The sequence below is a fragment of the Rhinolophus ferrumequinum genome, chromosome 23 (assembly GCF_004115265.2).
Source record: "Rhinolophus ferrumequinum isolate MPI-CBG mRhiFer1 chromosome 23, mRhiFer1_v1.p, whole genome shotgun sequence".
In the NCBI taxonomy this organism is placed as follows: domain Eukaryota; kingdom Metazoa; phylum Chordata; class Mammalia; order Chiroptera; family Rhinolophidae; genus Rhinolophus; species Rhinolophus ferrumequinum.
Window position 1 is genome coordinate 23,886,242 of NC_046306.1, and position 16,129 is coordinate 23,902,370.

The window sequence follows — 16,129 nt, forward strand, 5'->3', positions numbered from 1 at the left end:
CGTGGGGCTCGTGTGCAGTTCTGGATGGCTGCCCACATGATTCAGTTATTCATCCCAGAGCTCTTTGTCTGTGAGGGACCCCTGGACCAGGCTTTTTGGGAAAATGCAAAGATGCAGAGGTGCTTTCCCAGAGAGGATGTAGTCCTAGAGTCTTGCCTGTTTCATTTCATTTCACTGTAGTCCCCTGACCTCTTTTCACAAATTCAGAACTTTTCCAAAACAGCATGGGGTACGAACAAGTGATGTCCAAGATCTTTGCAAACTAGGATGGCAGCATTTAGGGCTGGAGACGTCTGCTCGATGGGAGGAGACAAGGACCCGGGAGACCTTAGTCTCTGGCTGAGATGGCACTTCCCAATTTGAGTCCACAGTGTGGTGGTGGTAATGGTAGGATTGGCGGAGTTGTGGGAGGGTTCCCTGTGGGACCATCATAAGCGTTCAGTAAGTGTTAACTGCTATTGTTATTTTATTCTGTTTTGCAGTTATATACGTTTGGTTAGTTAATGGGAAATTGATTTAATTACTACAATAAGTAATAAATGATAATCTCCAAAAATACGAGGTCCTGTGAGGAGAGTAGAGAATAATAAAAAGTGGTTGAAACATTAGAACAGCTTGTCTGATCTAATCTTCTTATTTTAAAGACAGGAACAGAGGTAAGATGACCTGCCTGAGGTCACAAGCCACTAATAAAGAGACAGAGAGGGCTGGGGTCCAGGTGTCCTCACACCCAGTACAAGGTTCTGGCTGTGATGTACCCAGAATATGGTGGCAAGATTTAAGAATACGCCCTGGATAGCGGTCAAGTTGGAGGAGGTTTTTAGACCTTAAGTAGAAAATTCTCAGCTCTCTCAGACTTACTACCCGTTTCAAACTAAATATTCTGTGAAATCGCCTTTACTCTCTCAAAATGGAATTCACAGATAATCTAACTTACAGAATGTACAGTTTCAAAAGGTACAGAATCGGTATAAAATCCTAACTATGATATAAATGGAAAGTAAAAAGAGAGTAATTAGTAATAAGATGATGTGTTTTTCACTGTGTAGATGCCTGAGCAAGATTTCACTGGAAACATAGACATTTGCAGTTGTATGTAGGGTTATCTTGAATTCAACAGTTACAAAAGCTGGCACATACAGATGTGTTGTATCAGCAGCTGAAATACACAAACTGTTGCTGTTACCAACGTGACTTTCCTGAAACGATGAACAGCCCTTAGGAGAATGGCAAACAAAAGTAGTAGATGGACAGTGTTGCTTCCATTACATCATAGTTACCGTCCTGGAAAAATTTGCATTAGTGCAGTATAAAAAATACTTTGTGTTCATATAGAAGTGGTCTTGGACTCAGGTACTTTACATCTCCATGAATGTCTAACAAGACTTCGAAAGTTCGAAAGTGTGGGATACAGGTGGTTCTTCATTATGTGGAATTCAGCTGTGAATTGTAGAGCATGCAGCAGCTGGTCTCTGCCTGTAAATGCCATGAGGACTCTCCAGACACCGTGACAAGCAAAAATGTCCCCAGGACGTCCACAGTGGCACCTGCAGGCTGTGCCATACTGATTTGGGAATCATAGACCTGGAGTCTATGATTGTGAGTCTATGATTGTGAAGGTAAACAAATCCTAGCCTTGGAGGAACTGAAAGAATTAGAAAATCACTGTGTTGCAATTTCTACTGAAATCATACACCTGGCCACAAATTACCAGTGGTTGCTAAAGCCAGTAGGTCAAATGTAGATGGGGAACTTTATAATAGATGGATCAGGCTGGCAGCCCCTGAACCCATAGATCAATCTTAACCTGAAAATGGGACAGCCAGACATTAAGTGTCTTCTAATAAGTAAGTTTACAGCAATTTGTGTCTAGATTGAACTCCCAGTTTAAAAGAAGTAGGAGGGATAGGAGAATACATGTGTTCCAGCCAAAAATGGAACGTGAAAAATTTTTACACAATTAAACTTATTTTTTTCATCAAATAAATGAAGGCCATCGGGAGAAAAGAGAGAAGGGGACCGTTATTAAAAGAGTCGTACCAACTAAATACAATATTGGACTTTGTTTAGATCTTGATTCTCGCTAATTCTAAAAATCATTTTGAAACATTTGGGGAAATTTGAACATGGACCAGGTATCAGATAACATTAGGAATTACTGTTAATTTTGTTAGGTGAAACAATTAAATTTTGGTTATGTTAAAAAAAAGTCTGTTAGAGATATATTTACATATATATATACATATATATGTATATATGTGTGCATATATATATATACATATATATATACACGTATTTAAGGGTGAAATGATATGTCTGGGATTTGCTTTAAAATAATTTCACCCCCCCGAAAGAATCAGACATTGGGAAATGAGTATAGGTAAAATAAGAATAGTACAATATTGATAATTATCGAAACTGAGTGGAAGGATGCATAGGGGTTCATAAGTTTTTACTATTTTTTGGTCCATTTGAAAATTTCTTTAATAATGAATGTTTTATTTATACTAATCCTTCACAAACTCTTTCAAAAAGTGGAAGAGGAAGGGACACTTCCCAACTCATTCTCTGAGGCCAGTATTACCCTGATAACAAAATCAAAGGTGTCGCAAGAAAACTACAAACCAGTATCCCTTGTGAATATAGATATAAAAGTCCTCAACAAAATACCAGCAAAACAAATCCAGCCACACATAAAAAGGATTATACACCATGACCAAATGAAATTTATTCCAGGAATGGTTAGTTTAACATCTGAAAATAAATCAGTGTAATGCATCATATTAATAGAACAAAGGATTAAAAAGAAAACCCACATGCTCATTTCAAATAGACAGGGAAAAAAGCATTTGCAAAATCCAACACCCTTTCATGATAAAAGCATTCAGCAATAGAAGGAAATGCTCTCAACCTAATAAAGAGCATCTGCAAAAAGAGCACAGCTAACATCCCACATAATGGAGGAAAAGGGAAGGCTTTGCCCTAAGATCAGGAACAAGCAAGGATATCTGCTCTTGTGACTTTTATACAACATGGTACTTGAGATTCTAGCTAAGGCAGTCACTCAAGAAAAAGAAAAGTTATCTAGATTAGAAAGTAAAAAGTGAGCAATCTCTATTGACAATGACATTGGATCTTGTGTCTAGAATATACTAAGGAATTAAAAAAAACCTGTTAGAACTAATAAACAAATTCAGCTACATGACAGGATACAAGATGAATAAAAATCAGTTGTATTTCTGTATGTCGGCAGTGAACAATCTGGAAATGAAATTAAGGAACTGATTCCATTTACAGTAACCCCCAAAAGAATAAATTTAACAAAAGAAAAGAATAAATTTAACAAAAGAAGTGCAAAACTTGTATACTGAGTACTATAAAACATTGTTGAAAGAAATTAAGGAAGATCTAAATAATGGAAAGACATCCTGTGTTCATGGATAGGAAGACTTAATATTCTCAGTAATCCCTGAGTTGATCTACATATTCAGTGCAATCCCAATCAAAATCCCAGAGCTTTTTTTGTTTCTAAGGTTTTGTTTTATTATTTTTTTTTTTTAGAAATTGACAAGCTGATCTTAAAATTCATATGGAAATGCAAGGGAACCCCCATAGCTGGTTGCAAAAAAAAAGATCTTGAAAAAGAAAAACATTGGAGGACTCACACTTAATTTCAAAGCTTACTACGAAGCTACAGTAATTAAGACAGTGTGATACGGGCAGAAGAATAGACGTAAAGCAAGGGAATAGAATTGAGTCCAGAAATAATCCGTACATTCATGGGTAATTATTTCAAAATAAACAATAATTCAAAGTGTAGATGCTGAGGAGCCACTTAGGTTCTTAAGTCTCTGGTACTTACTGAGCTCACTACGTGTGGGACACTAGATCTAGCCCCTTTGCTTTACAAAGACCAGTGATGCCCTCCTGCCTCCTACTCTCAGCTCATCGCATAGAGGATGAACAGCAGGTACTTGGGAGCTCATAGAAAGAGGAACCTGAACCACACGTGGTGTTCAGGGAAGGCTGTCCCAAGAAGGAGATGTTAGCCAAGCAAAGAGTGGTAGAAAGGGTGCTCCAGCCTGAAGGCCCGTCGTGGGCAGAGCGCTGCTGGAAGGACAGGCAGTGTGGTTAGAGCTGGGTGTGGGTGGTGTGGGGTGTTGGTGAGTGGATTGCAGAGCCCAGGGCAGGCTTCCACACTTGGGGAAGGGGCAGGATATAATGCTCCCTGTCACGGTGGAGAATTACCAAGTGAGTGGTGTGGGCCTCAGTTTAGCAACCTTTCCTAAGTGAAGGCCCTGGGTCTTTGGGCTGAGAAAGGCTTGGGGAAGATGTGGGCATAGATGTTCTAGGCCCAGAAGGTGAGAGAGGCTGGAAATGGTCTCAGCCAATCATAGGTCTGCTGCAGGCATAGCCAGCCCTTCTGCTCTTCCTGCCCTTTGTGTTCTTTTCATTGGCCAAAACCCCTGGACCCCCTAGCCCTGGGGTTCACCTCGCCTTTGCTAACACTACCACTTGGTTATTTTTTATCTAAAATTATTGGCTTTTTTCAAGTGTGAATCTCCTTTGCCCCACTTTTTAACCTCTTTGTATCTCCATCACCTGGACCTATGCCTTGTACTTTTTTATGAGTTCTCTATTCATCACGTTTCCCTGTGGGTTAAGGATCCCCAGGACTGGGCTCCTACTCTTGAGGCACATGCTCTCCCTCTGATGTGGGAGATATGAGTAGGTCAGTAAATGAAAGTGACAGCTGCCACTTACAGACGTTAGCACAGAGACCCTTCATGGGTGCCCTGGGAAAGGCTTCTTGGAGGAGGTGCTGCCTGAGCTGTGTCTTCATGGGATTCCATAAGCTCCTTTTTTCCTTTTTATGTGTCTGAATTATTTCTTTCAGGGATAGGTTATTCAAGGCTTTGGGAACAGTAGGCCAGAGGCATCAAGGTCTGAAAGCATGGGACTGTTCTTGAAGGTGGCTAGAGAAAGAATTCGTGTCTGGAATCCTAGGATACAAACAGCTGAGGAGGATGGGACGAGATTTTGGAAGACCCCTGATGCAAAGTACGTGCGTCTCCCCATGGAAACCACTGAAGGATTCTGATGAGGGCAGTGGTGCCTTCGGCTAAAGTGCCTGGTGGGTGGGAGGGGGTAGGGCAGGAGGCCAAGCCTCGTCCTGTTACACACCACTCTGAGCAGGCGGGATTTGTCCCCCTTCTTCCTGCCACCCCACCCACCCCCCATGTCAAGGAGTGGGCGTTCGTTATATGGTAGTCAGGAGCACAGGCTTTGGAGGTTGGTTGGCTGGGTTCCAGCCCTGATCTTGTAGCTCTACCTGTCTTTCAATGAGCACATTTAGCCCCCCAGAGCCTTGGTTTCCTCAGCTGCACCTTGGGATTATTATGCCTGTCTCAGAGGTGTCTTAGCGTTGAATGTGATGATGGATATCATGTGTTCATCTCGTTACTCAGAACATAGTAAATGTTCAGTAAACATCCAGTGGGTCCCATTCAGTAGCAGCAGAGATGAGAACGAGACTGAAGGTGTAATGAGCAGAGGGCCTCCCCATTGAGAACCTTGTTTTATGTTATTAGATACCCAGCCTCCTCCCCAAAACCCCACCCCAAGAAAAGACTTTGGTGAGTGGAGCCGCTCAGGTGTGAGAAGACTGGCCCGGAGGGCGTGTTGGGTGACTGCGTTTAGACCAGGACATTGGCTGCCATTGAGGATAGGAACAACTGCCATTTCTTGGCTGTCCACCAAGTGGTGACCGCTGAACCAGTGCTTGCTTTTATGGTGGTTCATCTTTCAGGCAGCCCTCCCAGAAGATCGGTGGCACCCCCACTTTATAGGAGGAGGAGACAGTGGGTAGGGAGGTAGCATAACTTCCCGGAATTATCTAATTGGGACGGTGAACACTGGGCTTTCCGTGGGTCTTCAGTTTTAGTCATGTAATAAATTTGTGTACAAGTTCAAAGTAGTGAGCATGAACTGATTATGGAGAAAAATCCATCCCCTGCCCCCCACGCCCACCCCCAATTAGGTCTTCATCAAGCAAGCCTGTCTCCCAGGACTTGGACACTGAACTGGGTGAGATGGTTAGAAGAGGAGGCGGGGTGTTTAGGAGACTTTTTGTCACACACTAGTGAGTTGACAAACCTGTCAGGACTTCTCTCTGTAGCCCCCTTCTCCTCCCTCCACCCCCACTCTTTGCCAGCCCCCTTTCTCTGTAGCACAGATGTCTGTGATGACACCGATTCCTTTATTATAGCTCCCCTCTCCGTGTTGCCGGGCAACCAGGCACTCACACTTTCACCTTTTTGTTTTTCCCTCAAATGCCCAATTTGGGGGTGGGGCCTCGGGGCGGAGACAAGGGCAAGAGCAGTACAGCCTCAGGCCCATCCGGTGCTGCGGAGTTCATGAGCCCATCCCTGAACAGGTGGCTTGCCCTCCAAGCAGGAAACAGCAGCCCGCGCCCCTCCCCCCAGGGCACAGCCCTGTGTCTCACCCCTCACCTTCTACACCCCATCTTGCCTACCCCACACCTGGAAGCCTTCAAATGCAAACCAAAGTGGGGTTGTCTTCCCTAGTGCCTAGTGACTTGCTTCTCTCAGTGTGGGGTGATTTGTGTCCAGAGCTTGTCAAAGGATACGGGGTCTGCTGGTTTGGTGCTGGTTTTGACGGAGAGGACATTCCGTTATGATGGAGAATTGAGCGTGTAAAGTAGGTCTCCTACTCCTGAGATCTTGAGGGAAGAATTACTGAAAGCAGCCCGTATGTAAGGGAAGTTTTGTTTTCATCTAAGCCTAATATTTTTTCGTTTTTGTCATTACAGTTCTACCCAATTTCCCTTTGCTCCATCTGTCCTCAGTCAGGAGACTCTGTGCCCCAGATCTTGTTCGCTGTTTTGAAAAAGCAAGTTTTCCTATGCTTAACCAGCTTTGCTGAAAATAAATCCTTAGCTACAAAGCTCTTATTTATGTCATTCAAAATTCATTTCAATCCCAATCAGTCTATATCGTTGCATATTCTTTAATGCTCCTGGTATTTGTGTTCTGTATTTCCTTTTTAAAATTTCATAATTCATTGACTGAAGTGCTAAACATCTTTTTTTAGTGTCTGATATTTTATTATGCTGTTTCGTTTGCCTAACCTCAATGGAGTAGTTGAAGCATGTCCAATATTTCATTTTAAATTGTACACTCTGAACATCTGTATATAAATTTATTTATTACTTCCTTGCGTTGCATTTCCTAAGCTGGCAGATCTCAAACTTTTTGGTCTCAGGAATCCTCTTGCATTCTCAAAAATTATTGAGAACCCCAAAGAGCTCTTATTTGTTTGAGTAGTATCTATCAATATTTACCGTATTAGAGATAATAGCTGGGAATTTTAAAATACGCATTTATTCATTCATTTTAAAATAACAATAATAAATCCATTATGTGTTAACATAAATAATAAATTTTATGAAAGGAACTATGTTTTCCAAAACAGAAAAAAGTTAGTGAGAAGAGTGACATTGTTTTACATCGTTGTAAATCTCTTTAATATCAGACATAGAAGACAGCTAGATTCTTATTTCTCCTTCTGTATTTAGTCTGTAGGTGATAATGTTTTTGTTCAAGCCTTAATATAGATAAGTTGTTGGAAAGGAGAGGAGTAGTTTAATAACCTTTCCAAATAATTGTGGATATTCTTCTTTGCATTATACCAGAACTTGACAAGTGATGGTTTCTTTAAAGGTTACTTGTAAAGCGGAATCTGAATCCATATTGGTGAACTTTTTGTGCATTATTACATTGAAATCCACTGGTCTGTCATACCCCTTTTACCCATACGTGATATTGGAAGATCATGTATTAGTTGTTTAGAAAATAACACTGAGATGTGCAGATCTGCTAAACGTTGACACATTTTATTACACAATGTCAGAAAATCTCATTCATTAACATTATCGATTTCCTCACCATCTGTATTGGGAAGCCATCAAGCTAGTGGTAAATACAAATTTCCAGATTGCTAATTTTCACTTGAAAGCTTGAATTTTGTCATCGGCAACATATACCGTCAATCGTATTCCTGAACTAACAAGCTCATGTACCCGGAGGGCTGCTGCAAAGATGAAATAAGATAATGTATATAAGGAGCTCAGGACATCCATCTATTAAAAAATTGGGGGGGATTCATATTTGCTCATATATGCAGAGTATCTTTGGAAGGACATACAAGAAACTGATGTTATTAGTTGTGTGTGGGAAGACGTGGTAGGCTGGGGGGACAGGGATGAGAGGGAGAGTTTTTTACTTTTATGAATCTACAACCTCCTATCTGCACTTCTGAAATCAAAAGAGCTCTGAAAAGCAAGGGTTTTTCCCATAAGATTGCTGATAAACCTCGTTTGGTTGCAAAACCTGACCTGAAGTGGCATGAAGCTCCTCGTATCTTCATTTATCCTACTTGTGAGTACTCATTCATTTTGCAGAAATATTAGGGTATTTAGTTACAGAGCGCCGCTTGGGAGTGTTACACAATATATGTTAAGTGTACTCATCTGACCTTTCTGAAACACAAAGAATTCCGAATTCCAAAACAGCTAGCCTCAGATTATGGATCTTTATATCCTTTTTTACTCTTGAATTTTGAAACTGGTAAATTACCTATCCAGGAAATTAAATTTAAAATTTTAATCTTTTAAAAACTAAATTTAGCACAGTGCCTGACACACAGAAAGTTCTCGATGAATAGTGGTGGCTGCTATTAATCCGCTCTTCCAGGCCTTTCCTGTCTGTTCATGTCCAATACTATGTTTCCATCACAGCAGACCCTACGAGTGTTACTGCTTAGACTTTCCACTTAAACTTAGACCGAGATGCAGCGGTTTTTGTGACAGACCCCTGCCAACCAGGGGCCCGAACCTGAGCCCGTGGGGTCACAGTTATCTGTGATTCCCCACCCAGAGTTCGGAGCCCATCCCTGAATTCCAGTCCTGAGGCCTTTCCAGTTCACCAGAGCACCTCAGCCATTCGAATGGTGTCAGCTGGGTTTGTGTGCCCAAAAGAAGCGTGTTGTTTCCATCTCAGACGAGAGGGGAGCGTATGAGAAGGCAATTGTGTGTGGTCGGGATCAAGTCCCTTAGAGGGGCCCCTTTTGTCCAGTGGGCCGACCACGTAGTTGTGCCTACAGGGTTAGTGTACAACACGCTTTCCTTCAGTTGATTACCAGATGAAGTAGTAGGGGCTTGATTTCAGAGGCCGTGTACGAAAATTATCTTTTTAAAAATCCCTAGAGCCTCATTCAGCACATCCAGGACTGAGACTATTTCTAAATGAGTTCTCCGCGTGTACTTAATGAGCTCACGGCAGTGCGCATGTGTTGCAGCGAGACTGTGTTGAGTGCAAGCCTGAAGGATGTGCTGTGACGGTTTCAAGTACACAGACTGTTGGGGTGGGCCTGCAGCGGCCTTTCTAGTGCCATTGTTCTCCTTGTCTTCTCCCCTCTCCACACTGTGGCCTGGGGCAGAAAAACAGATACGACTGCATGTTTCAGGAGCTGTCAAGGTTCTGTTCTCCTGGGCGTTTTTATAGCCACTGAAAGCCCCTTCTGTTGGCTGCTCGGAGGGGGCAGTTTGTGGAGGTATTTGATAAACTGCTTTGCTACCTACTGGCACCGTCTGGTCTGTCGAGTGAGGCCGGAAGGACGTTGAGAGACCAGCGACCACCGAAAACCGACTGCCAGCTCCACGAGCCAAGCCTTGGGAACAGTAACCTAGAGCAGGAAAAATTCCTTTCCTTGGAAACCTAGTTCACGTAAATCACAGTATCCTTTCCAGCCCATGAGGTAGAGCTGACTGGAGAAGCACCTACTGTTGGATTTTTCCCAGTTCTTTAATTAATGGCTTCTTACATGTACGCTCCGATTAGCTGCTGTTTACAAGGCTCTCCTGAGGTCTGGCGGGAAACTGCCATGCCCCCGAACTGTCAGGTTTGAATTGCTTGCCGGGGCTCCAGGCAGGTTCCAAAGACCACTTTTTCAAATACTAACTCTTTTTTTTATTATATCCATATCCGTGTCCTTTATAGAAAAAAAAACAAAACGCAGGAAATTGAAAGAAGAAACTCCCCGCCCAGGTATAACTGTCACTGTTTGTGTTTTTAGTATGCTGCTTTCTAGTTTTATTTTCTCTCTCTCTCTCTCTCTCTCTCTCCCTCCCTCTCTCTCTCTCTCTCTCTCTCTCTCTCTCTCACCCCCCCCCCCGCAGGTGATTTCCTAGGCTATTGATAATCCCCTTTTCTCCCATAGTTAGCATGAGAGCATAGCATTTTTCCACGGCATTTTTAAAACATTCTAAGAACACTGTTTCCATGGCGGCTGCATTTAGGATATACCATAATGTACTTAAACTGGTCCCCATTTAGACCGATCCAGTTCCCTTGATTAAAGTTTTATGGTGATATTTTAATTTGAATTCTGTATTCTTTCTTTCAGATTGATGCCTAGACATAAAATTACTGGGTCAAAGACTATAAGGATACATAAGGCTTTTGAAAGATAGATATATATTTTGTTTGTACATATGTAACAGAATCTCCAGAAAGCACGCACTGATTTATGCTCTTAGCTCATCATGCATTGTCAATGAGGGCAAAAATTGGTTCTTGGTGGGAAGTGGAAGAAATCTTGGCGGTTACAATGGCTTGTGGCCGTCCAATGGGCTACAGTGCATAAGCAGGTATGCAGTACCTGTGGTATTAACATGTCAGGTAGGGACCACAATGGCAACAAGGCACTGTGGCCGTCCAATGGGCTACAGTGCATAAGCAGGTATGCAGTACCGGTGGTATTAACATGTCAGGTAGGGACCATAATGACAGCAAGGCTGACGAGCACTGGCTGGCTGAAGGAGAGCGCCCAGCTCATTCCACCCTTGGCAGCTTTTACATCTTAGCTTTTGGGTTTTAGAATAATTTGCTGATCTAAAAGTTCTTGATTCTTTATCTAGAGTTTAGGAATTTGAGAAAGGTGTGAATAAAATAAAATTTATGTGAAGGTTACCACATTAATATTTTTTTTTCCTACAGAATTGGGGTCCTCCATGTTTTTAGTTTTGTGTGCAGGTCTTTGCAGTATTGCTCTGGTAATGCTAATCAGTGTTAGTCTATGCCAAAGACCACTTTGAAATATCCCTTGTGTTATGGTCTCCTGGAGGGGTTTTGCCTGTCCCCCGAGCCTGGGAGTGCATCTGTGACCCCACGGGCATCAGGTTCGGGCCCCTGGGAGCCCAGGCGCCTCGCTGCTCTGGGACTTATGGTAATTGTCCCTTGTTTGTTTCAGGTGTGATCCTCTGGGCCCGTTTTCTGTCGGGGGAGATGACCTAGACCCCTTTGGGTGAGTACTGCTGGGGAGGTGGCAGCAACACAGCTCGTTCTCATGGCTTTTTAGCCCCAGCTCATCTTCTAATTTTAGAGCTTTTCATCAGTCTTCTTTGGGGTGAAGGAGGTAGGTTGTTGCTGAGCAGCTAAGAAATCACTGCCACTTGTTCTGCTCTGCCGTGCCCAGAGCAGTGCAGGAGAGCTCCGAGTGCTGGGGGTCGGAGGCTGCGCAAGCCCGGGAGCAGCTGCTCTGTCGCTTCTGGCCCCGCTCGCCCTGTGGAGGATAGCAGCCCTCCCTTGGATGGCAGGGTACCACGTGAGCTTATCAGGTGCAGACTGAAGAGCACACAGTGGGCTACAGACCTCAGGAAAGCTCACTGCTCTTCAGAGGTCACCTCACTTGATAAGGGGAGTGTCTGATCCCCACTGGGCTCTATGTGGTTCTTGTCATGCACTCAACAAAGTCTTTACAGCCTCAGCTGTGCCCTGTCTTCTCCAGATGATTCAGACTAGATTTTAACCTCTGCTGCAAAATGACCCAACTTGAGCATCTCATTTTCAGACAGTGGGGAAATCACATAAGTCTGCAGCCAAGCTTGAACAGTGATTTCAACGTTTAGGGGAACATCAGCTCATGTGTCCTAGTTTGAGCACAGGAGGTCAGGTTCATGGAACTCCATGCGGGACAAACGCTGTCAGGAGCCAGAGAGGTGACCCACAGGTAGTCCATCGATTGCCCTGAGGCTCTTCAAGGAAACAGCCAAAAAGCTAACAGCATGAATTGTCTCAAGGCTCTTATTAGGCCTTAGACCTAAAGTAGTGCCCTGCAGGGCCTTGGGATGGTTCTACATTGACCTTGGTAAATTCTGGCACCTGTTCTTGATCAAAGTGTCTCCCCTGGGTGTAGGACATGGCAGGGATGTCAGTTTCCTGGGCTCAGGGAGGCTGGAGAGCCGAAAGTCCAGGCCGTGCATACCAGGGAAGGTATGCTTTTTGTTTTTGCCTGGTGCCACTCAGGCAGCCATCCCCATGTATCTGCTTGAACCACCCAGAGGGAATATCCCAGACATTCTTAGTTCATTCTCTCCTCCTTCGCCTCTTCTCCCAGCAGCTCCCTGTCACACCTGCTGACCCATCTTTCCTTCTTGCGTCAGGTGTCGGAGAGGTGGCATGATTGTGGATCCCCTGAGATCCGGCTTCCCAAGAGTTCTTATTGACCCATCCTCAGGCCTCCCAAACCGGCTTCCTCCAGGCGCTGTGCCCCCGGGAGCGCGCTTTGACCCCTTTGGACCCACTGGGACCAGCCCATCTGGGTAGGTATTCACTCAGGTATCCTATAAGCAGGACTTGATGGCAGCTCAGCTCAGTGTTGCAGGAATAAAGCCACAGAGTTGCCACTAGGTCCATTCCCCACTGCCAAGAGAGTGGAGCCTCCTCGAGACCCTGTCTGATGCTCCCCTGGAGCTTCGGGAATCCCACCCCTCAGCGCCTCCCTTCCCGCAGCTCCCCTCAGGGAGGACCCGGAGAAGGAGGAGCTAGTCACTTACTGGAAGTTGAGCACATTTCAGGAACTCACTGGGTCCTTGTATCAACACTTGCAGGTAGGTATTTGTACCCACATTTTACAGATGCAGAGCTCGAGGCCCTGAAAGATGAAGTAACTTAGCCGAGCTGGAAAAATCAGGATTCAGTCCCAGTCAGTCTGGCTCTGGAGCGCATGCTCTGAAACTCCAGGCACCCCCACATCACTGTGGAGGGCAGGCTCCCTCAGCTCAGGGTCCTGTGTGCCTGTGTGCCCTTGGCCTGCCATCACTCCAACTCACCAGCCCCTCTTTCCATTCCAGACCTAACCCAGACCATCTTCCCCCGCCGGGCTTCGATGACATGTACCTGTGAAGGCCTCAAGAATGTAACATCCCATCCTTTCCTTCACTCTCCTGGAGCTGCCATCACTAGCCCCGTCAGCAACCGTGTTTTTACGGGCTGGGGGCAAGGGACTCTGCCCATGTGTTTGCAGGCCGGCTGGGATTGCCTCCCCACCCTCTGTCAGAGCCAAGGCGCCTGCTGCAGCTCTCCACCTGGCTGCATATAGGTCCCAAAGAGAAATCAGTATGTCTCTCTCACCACCAGCCTGTCCCCACTTCCCAAAGGAGACTCCGGCAACATATACCCTCGACCTGATGCAGTGCTATAAGAACAGAACGCATTTTGGATGATATTATTAAGAACCAAATGTCAATACAAAAATCATGTTGCCGTCTCCCACTTACTTTTCTTTACTGCACAGTTCCTTCTAATTATGAGCCTTTAGAGACTGAATCTTTGTGAAGCTAAATAACTCTTTTCCTACCCAGGGCCCGTTCTTGCTTCTCCAGCACCTTCCCTTCATAAATTGCTATTGCTCTTGACATCACTAAGATGGGTCCCAGTCTGGCCCCATGGATGAAAATGAGTGACTGGAAAACCCATAGGTCACAAGGGTGACTTTCATGTGAGCCAGTCCTCTGGGTCTGTCTGTGCCTGAGCAGTGGCGGCCTGTAAACAGAACAGACATGAAAGCTAATCTCATTTTTACCACTAACTTCCTAAGTGACCCTAAGTCCCTTCCCCTCCCAGGACCTTTGTGCCCACCTATGAAATCTGAGGTGCCCTTCCTACTCTGAAACTTTCTGGTGTCTGTCTCTGTATGGCAACCTATAGGAACAGGGGCAAAAGGAAAAGGTTGAAGGTCGCAGGTTGTGTGTGGTACTTACCCACAGAGTCTGTAACTCTGTGCCTCTCATCTCCCCGGGAACCCAGGCAAGCACAGCAGCGTGGGCTCCATCTGAGCCTGGTCTTGAACTTCGAGAGGAGCAGGGAAGCCAGCCTGTGGAAGCCAGTGGCTGGCGGATGGAGGAGTTAGTCAAGCGAAAAACAACCCAGGAAGGCATTTCACCCCTCAGGAGCCCCACCTCTGGACGCTGGTGGCCTCCGTCCAGGCCCACCTGACCTTGGGTGTTTTCGCAATCCTTTTCAGCCCGAGGCCTGACAGACGTGGTCAGTGACGAGCCCCTGTGCTGGAGTGAGACAAGCAGCATAGAGCGCCAGGCTCAGAGGCGAGCGATCAAAGCACGAGGCACTCTGGCTTCACAGCCAGCGTTTCCGGCATGGGTGGGTCTCACTCCTCGGCTCCTTGGGTTCCTTCCCGTACAGTAGGACCTGTTATTTATCTGTGCACGGGGCTCCCACAGCCTTCCTGAGGTGTCTGCTAATGTGTGGCACTGCCTGTCTGCCGTGCCCGAGAGCGAGTTAAGGTTAACTAAACTGGCACGATGGAGCCTGGGCCTGGGCCTGGGCGGGGCGGCTGGCAGGAGCGGGCTCCCTGGGCATTCCTGGCGGGCCTCCTCTCACGCACAGGTAGTCCGAGACCACCGTGAATCCCTTAGCACATCTCTGCTCTGGGTCAGGCACAGCTACAAATGAAATCACCAGTCAGTTTTCTCCCTTATGGGTCAGCAGATGGGTGGGATGTTTTTGTTTTGAAATTGGACCATACTCACTGCCAAAAGGACCTGGGGCAATTTGCTCATAAAAGCATCCTTTATTATAAAAGGAAACATTTAAAGAAACATCAGACCTGAGACCATCAGATAAGCAAGGAAGGTAGATCTAACTTTTAGGACCCGATTCAAAGAAAAGACAAGACCGAAACAGTAAGTTTGCCACTTAGATTTTCTAGTAGCAAAGGTCGAAAGGACAGCCATGTACGTAATTCTGTCTTCTGAAAACAGAAGCTTTAGTGATTCATCTGCAGAATCGGCCATTTTGTGCGTGGGGGGGTCTCCTTGCATCAAGGACATTGAGCGGCACAGACAGTATCTTAGTTGTTACGCGGGGGCCTTTAGGAACTTCCAGGTCGAGCTGTCAGTGCTTGTAGTCAGGGCCACTTCCCTCCTTCCACCACGAGTAATCACCAAGCAGCAAGTGGGAGTGGTTCAGGTGTATATTCTGTGGAGCCTTAATAAATGTCGGCACTTAATAATACCTCTTCCTCTTTTTTTATAACTTTATTGAGATACAATTCACATACCCGTAAAGTTCACCCTCTTAAAAGTGTGCGATTAAGTGATTTTTAGTATATTCACAGTGTTACGTGTGCATCCGTCACCGTATCTAATGCCTGAACATTCTCACCACCCCAAAAAGAAACCCCAGACCCACTAACAGCCACTCTCCATTTCCCCACTCCCAGCCCCAAGCAACTACTCGTCTGTTTTCTATCTCTAAAGGTTTGCCAATTCTGGACAATTCTCCTAAGTGGAATCACATAATACGTGGCCTTTTGTGTCTGGCTGCTTTCACTTCATGTTTTAAAGGTTCACCCATGTTGTGGCATGTACCAGTACATCATTCCTTTTTGTGGCTGAATAATATTCCGCTGTATCAATATACCACATTTTCTTTATCCATTTATCAGTAATGGGCATTGGGGTTGTTTCCACGTTTTGGTTACTATGAATAATATTGCTATGAACATTTGTGTACAAGTTTTTATGTGGACATATGTTTTTTATTCTCTTGGGTATATACCTAGGAGTGGAATTGCTGGATCATGGTAATTTGATACTTAACTTTTTGAGGAACTGCCAGGCTGTTTTCCAAAGTGGCTGCACCATTTTGCATTCCCACCAGTAGGGTATGAGGGTTCCGATTTCTCCACGTCCTTGCCAGTCCTTGTTAGTCTTCTTGTGTATAACCCTCCTCGTCAGTGTGAAGTGGTA

At 45.0% G+C, this 16,129-nt stretch overlaps 1 protein-coding gene across 1 annotated transcript in view; it reads left to right on the plus strand.

Annotated features, from left to right (window-relative positions):
- The window catches only part of PSMF1 (proteasome inhibitor subunit 1), a 29,942-nt gene extending 16,313 nt beyond the window's left edge, over positions 1 to 13,629 (plus strand). Inside the window, exons 5-7 of the mRNA XM_033094772.1 lie at positions 11,332 to 11,385; positions 12,524 to 12,682; positions 13,214 to 13,629. Of these exons, the coding sequence (XP_032950663.1) occupies positions 11,332 to 11,385; positions 12,524 to 12,682; positions 13,214 to 13,265 (265 nt within the window). The 3' untranslated portion in view covers positions 13,266 to 13,629. The remainder of the gene's footprint in view (positions 1 to 11,331; positions 11,386 to 12,523; positions 12,683 to 13,213) is intronic.
- The last annotated feature ends 2,500 nt before the right edge of the window (positions 13,630 to 16,129 follow it).